Consider the following 6,000-nt stretch of genomic DNA (forward strand, 5'->3'; position numbering starts at 1 on the left):
GTGGCGTCTCATCTGGATCCAAACTGTTTGCTATTCTGATAGTATTCTTTGAAAAAAATGAAAGAAAATGCTAATTTTAGAAATTCAGCAGAAGACATTTTAGCAGACGACAAATTTCCCAGCATGCAAAGGGTTAAGACTAAGCTTAGGATTGCATTTGATGCCAGTCAGGTCAAGGTGAAGGCCACTACAAAAAAAAACTAAATTTAGCCGTACTCAATCTACTTTAAACTGTTTATTTGTATATTATTACTGGTTTGTTTCAGTTGTGTGTGCGGATGGCAGCTACTACAAATTTTTGTTCAATCAGAAGGGAGAGTGTAACCGGGATGTTTATTCCCAGTTCCTTGAAATGACGGACGATCGATCATAGTTGCTGTTTGGAAGTTATCACAACCGTGATGCTTAACATTTTTTAAGATGGAAACTCTGTAACATCAAGATTCACATGGACCAGCGCATAGTAGACCAGCCCACCTAAGACTGAAGAATAGTCTCGAATGCTGTTGTTTTATATATTTGAACTCACAAGTTTTGGAGTCTAAAACTAAGGTATTCTTTACTATGAAGTATGCATTGATTAATTTGGGAACGAATCCAACATTTAGTGACATACACAAGACATGTGATTATAAACATTAGCTGTGAAGTGTTTAGAAATTGAGAGTGGATAAATTCTAGTAAAGAGGGTTAAACATTAGTCACTCACTAAAGTCAATGCAGTGATGCCTTGATTGTTGCATTCTCACCATAGGGTGATGAGCCATTATGCAGTAAATCATAGAAACTTTGACAAGAAAGCAACTTACAGATTGGAAGCCGGGTGCGTTTGACTTAACGTTAGTTTATGTAACTTAACATTTTTTAGCTTGACTATTCTATATGAAATATATATAGTGGAGCTATCCTACTCACCCCGACGTCGGTGTGCGCATGCAAATGTTAAAGTTTGCGTACCACCCCAAATATTACCTATGTCCCTTGACACATTGCTTTAATATTTTGCATACTTCTTTACCAACAAGACCCCAACCTATAAACAAGAGCAGACAACTGTATCAAGCATTTTGTAAGAATTATGGCCCTTTTTTCACTTAGAATATGCATATTATTGATAAATCTATGTTAAAGTTTGCGTGCCACCTTAAATATTTTCAATGTCCCTTGACATATTGCTTTCATATTATGCATACTTCTTTACCAGCATGACTCCAATCTATAAACAAGAGCAGACAACTGTATCAAGCATTTTGTAAGAATTATGGCCCTTTTTCCATTTAGAATATGCATATTATTGATAAATCTATGTTAAAGTTTGTGTACCACCTCAAATATTTTCAAAGTCCCTTGACATATTGCTTTCATATTTTGCAAACTTTTTTACCAACATGACCCCAATCTATAAACAAGAGCAGACAACTGTATCAAGCATTTTGTAAGAATTATGGCCCTTTTTTTGTCCTAGTAACTGAATATTTTGTTAAATTTTGTGTTTAGATTCATTTGACTTCTAAAGTATTAAAGCTATTGCTTTCAAACTTCAAATATTTTTTACTATCATGAGGGTACTGTACCTGGCAAGTTCAATTTGACCTTGACCTTTGAATGACCTTGACTCTCAAGGTCAAAAGAATAAATTTTAGTTAAATCGCCATTACTTCTTTATTTATGATCAGATTTTATTAATACTTTGACAAAACAGCACTTACCTGAATACCACAATGGATTCCACCCAAACAATACCCCACGCCCCAACCCAGAATCCCTGCCCCCCCCAAAAAAAAAATTAAAAAAATACTCGCCCAAGCTATTGCTATCAAACTTGAAATAAAATCTTATTAGTTTGTTTTATGTGTTTACATATGTTCAATAGATTTTGGAAAATATACCTTGACCTTATTGAATAATATGAACAATTTCCCCATGATGGCTTACGTTATACTGTCAAGCTCTCAAAATAGTCGAGCGCACTGTCCTCTGACAGCTCTTGATATAATATACCATGCTGGACAATTGAGCCGCGTTCTGAGAGAACTGGGCTTAATGCATGTGCATAAAGTGTCGTCCCAGATTAACCTGTGCAGTCCGCACAAGCTAATCAGGGACGACACTTTCCGCTTTTATGGTATTTTTAGTTTCAAGGAAGTCCCTCCTTACCAAAAATCAAGTTTAGGTGGAAAGTGTCGTCCCTGATTAGCCTGTGTGGACTGCACAGGCTAATCTGGGATTACACTTTACACACATGCATTAAGCCCAGTTTTCTCAGAACAAGGCTAAATTAATCAGAGGATCATGGTTTTGATTCTCAGCCGGCTTCATAAGTTTTAAACTTTTGTGATAATAGGGTAAGAAAAATACATTGTCTCCCTGACTCTGGACTCGAGGAGGGCAGTCTCAGTGATTGGCATATGTATGTGCGCCTTGTTTTGGTAAACCAGCTCACCCAATAAAAGTTTGATTTGGTTAACTGTTTGCCATTACGAAAATTCTGTTGATTACCGGTACAACACAAAATCTTCTAAAACAAACATGCAGAACCTTCATCACATACCTTGTTGCATAAAGGTCATTCAATGTGGGTATGAACAAATGTTTTATTTGATAAGTTAAGGATTTTTAGACATTTGTAAAAAGCATTTCTTAAAAAATATTACTTTATTAATGCCTTTACTATAAATCATGTTTTTGTGTTGTTTTTTGTAAGGAATATAATTATGTATTACCATGACATTCTTGATCCATAAACTAGTCAGAGCAATTGAGCTAAATTTGGCAGCAGCTGTTTGTTGGACAAAGTAAACACACTTGTAAATAGCTGAAATATTGAAAAAAAAATGAACATTTCTTTCTCATATTAATATTATTTCAATTCAATAGCAAAGCGTTCAGATAATTATCAAATGTGCAAGATAGGCAGGAAAGAATTTTGGTTCGAAACTTACATAGCATTTAATAGTTTTATGTAAAGATATATTCTGAGACAAAGCAAAAGTTGTTAATCCCTCGACAACATGGGAAACAAAATGACCAGTTTAATGATAGCTCTGGTTGTTTATAGGAGCATTGAATGTCATTTATAACTTTTTTACACACACAATTGTCATAATGGTTGTATTTCAACAATGCTGTTTGTCATGCTTTTACAGCATTTAGATCAATCTTGTTGATAAAAGAAAATACACACTTTTGTTTACCTGCATTCATGGCGTCCACTAGGGTTATGTAAAAAGATATGTCAAAAAACAATGGGATGGCCGTAAGGGCGTGTGAGTTTTCTTATTTGATTGATTATTTATATATTAACCTTTTCCCACTTAAAAGCAAAGTCAAAAAGGTTTATATGCAAAAAGCATAAAACCAGAACAGCCTGTGAGTAACTCGCAGTCTTTTCAGGTTTATGCTGTTTGCTGCTCATCAGTATCTAAGGGTTGGAAACGAAGCCTTTAAAAAAATGAATCTAGTAAGAAGGTCTTTAATTTGATTAAACTTTGTAAGGGACTACAAATGCGTCAAAATATGTATCTAAGTGGTGAAGTGTTAAGGGATTTGTGCAGACCATGTTTGCAGAGACATGCCATATTTGCCTGGGGAAACCTTGCTTTGCATTTAATATTTATGGCCATTTTGTTGTATATCAAAGGTTGATGTACTAAAATGTACAAATATTTTATAATCATTTTGCATAATGATTATTTGTTTGTAATTCTATTTGTTGCCTGTTAATGTTTTCATGTGAAGTCTGATTCAAGATACATGTCTGATAAATCTTTTATATAATTTTTGTTTTGTTTATGTTTTTCGCGAGTCATTCCGTTAAAAAAAGTTCATGGTTACTATTGTCACCAAAGTCCTGCTTATATTGATATCACATACAGATTTTTATTATTGTTCCGATGAATCAATGAAAATATCAGCATAACTATGCTAAAAAACTCCTCAGGAGTATTTGTTGGAAGGCTCATCATTGAGGACATACATGTAGTCGATATATACGAAAAAAGCTTTTGTTAAAGATTGATATGTTAGAGGGAGTGTTTTATTCAGAATATTTTGACAGCATCTGTATCTATTCAGCCAAATTTACAATATTAGATGATAAGACATGTTGGAAGACATTTTGATGGGCATGTTTTTTGTGCAAGCCTCATCATGAACAATATAGTGCATTACCATCTGTTAACTGTTAGTGCATCATTTACATAAATTATTATGTTACTATGTGAATGGTTGTAAAAGTGTAACAATGTAGGTCTTATCGTTCTATTAATAACAAAATAGATCTCAACCAAAATATTTGACCAATGGGAATGCATGTACCATTGAAGCTTTGGCATTCATTGGGAATGTATTTTAATAAGCTAAGATTGAGCTTATTAATATACCTAGTCCACGTGGTGAGACTGGTGTCCATTGTTAATATACCTAGTCCACGTGTGAGACTGGTGTCCATTGTTAATATACCTAGTCCACGTGTGAGACTGGTGTCCATTGTTTAAAGCGTGTATATACGATTTTTTTATGTGTGTTTATTTGTAATATATTGATAAAATATGTTACAATTACACAAAATAGACAAGAAAACTATACATTAAAGCCGAATTTCATAAAATGCAGCAAAGAAAAATTAGCGGCCCGAGCCGATTGTGACGAACATTTTTTCCTACAATAACCGAAGCATTCGTCTTTGTATTAGGATTGGAGTTAGTGTTCGTGTGTCGTATGAATAGATATCGTTGCAGAAATTCAAATAAACCGTTAAACTAAGTTTAGATTCACATTGTACATGTATGATATATCTGCTGGCGAATTCGGCTGTACAGCCGTTTTCAATTTGAGAATTAAATATCTGGCTTATTTCGCATTTTTCGACACATGTTCTTCTTAACTTTTATTTTAATTTATATTGAAATATATATATAATTAGTTTTTTACACATTTTATATAAATTCATAAATATTTGACAAAATCGTATATACCCGCTTTAATATACCTAGTCCACGTGTGAGACTGGTGTCGATTGTATATTTCCAGTCACAAGCAAAGTGAAACCAGCATAAAAAGAAGAGCCTTCAAGTAACTTGCAGTCTGTTCAGAGTTATGTTATGTTGGAAATGAAGACTGTAAACTTGTATTAACTAAGAACCTTGGTTTTCTACGGCACTACAAATAGGTTGAAATACATATCCGAGTGGTAAAGGGTTCAGATTGATCTAGTTTATACCACCTTGACACTGGCTCTGTTATCACAGCTTTCTGTACCATGACCAATCATTATTGGATTTAGAATCATGCCTTTTCAGGGCAATGACTGACAAATGAACCTTGCTCTGGAGAATTGTTGTTTAAGATATTAACCGTGCTCTGTGAAAATAGGATTTAATTCATGTGCGTAAAGTGTCATCCCAGATTAGCATGTGCAGTCGCACAGGCTAATCAGGGATGACACTTTGCGTCTAAACTAGATTTTTGCTAAAAAGAGACTTTCTTTACACGAAAATATCATTAAAGCGGAAAGTGGTGTCTCTGATTAGCCTGTGCGGACTGCACATGCTAATCTGGGACGACACTCTACGCACATGCATTAAACCCCTTTTTCACAGAGCACGGCTCGTATGTGCATTAAGTGTCATCCCAGATAAGCTTGAGAAGTCTGCTACTATGCATATGCATTAAGCCCTGTTTTCCTAGAACAAGGCTCAAATACAGTTTAAGTAAACTAAGTTACTAGACAACTGTCAAATCATGAAGAGCACCTTTTCTGAATGGCTTAACGAAATGTCATACACAACCTTGTTGATCAATCAGTTATAGATACTGACTTTTCAGAAATTCTTGAACTAAGGAATAATTTGAGGTTGCTTTCCTGCAATACTTCGTCTGACTCTGTGGACAATGCGTCTTCCATGCAATCACGAGGTCCCAGGTTGGGTCCCCTCCCTTGGAACATTATCAAAATCAACACCAAGTACTGGTTCTACCCAGGAAACAGACTCAAGTTTT

The 6,000-nt window shown here is 34.7% G+C and overlaps 1 protein-coding gene across 1 annotated transcript in view; it reads left to right on the forward strand.

The window, feature by feature from the left end:
- LOC127864101 (WD repeat domain phosphoinositide-interacting protein 3-like) overlaps positions 1-825 on the forward strand; it is a 29,419-nt gene extending 28,594 nt beyond the window's left edge. Inside the window, exon 9 of the mRNA XM_052403797.1 lies at positions 267-825. Coding sequence (XP_052259757.1) covers positions 267-373 — 107 coding nt within the window. The 3' untranslated portion in view covers positions 374-825. The remainder of the gene's footprint in view (positions 1-266) is intronic.
- The last annotated feature ends 5,175 nt before the right edge of the window (positions 826-6,000 follow it).

Source organism: Dreissena polymorpha, unplaced genomic scaffold (genome assembly GCF_020536995.1).
Source record: "Dreissena polymorpha isolate Duluth1 unplaced genomic scaffold, UMN_Dpol_1.0 chrUn116, whole genome shotgun sequence".
NCBI classification, from domain to species: Eukaryota; Metazoa; Mollusca; class Bivalvia; order Myida; family Dreissenidae; genus Dreissena; species Dreissena polymorpha.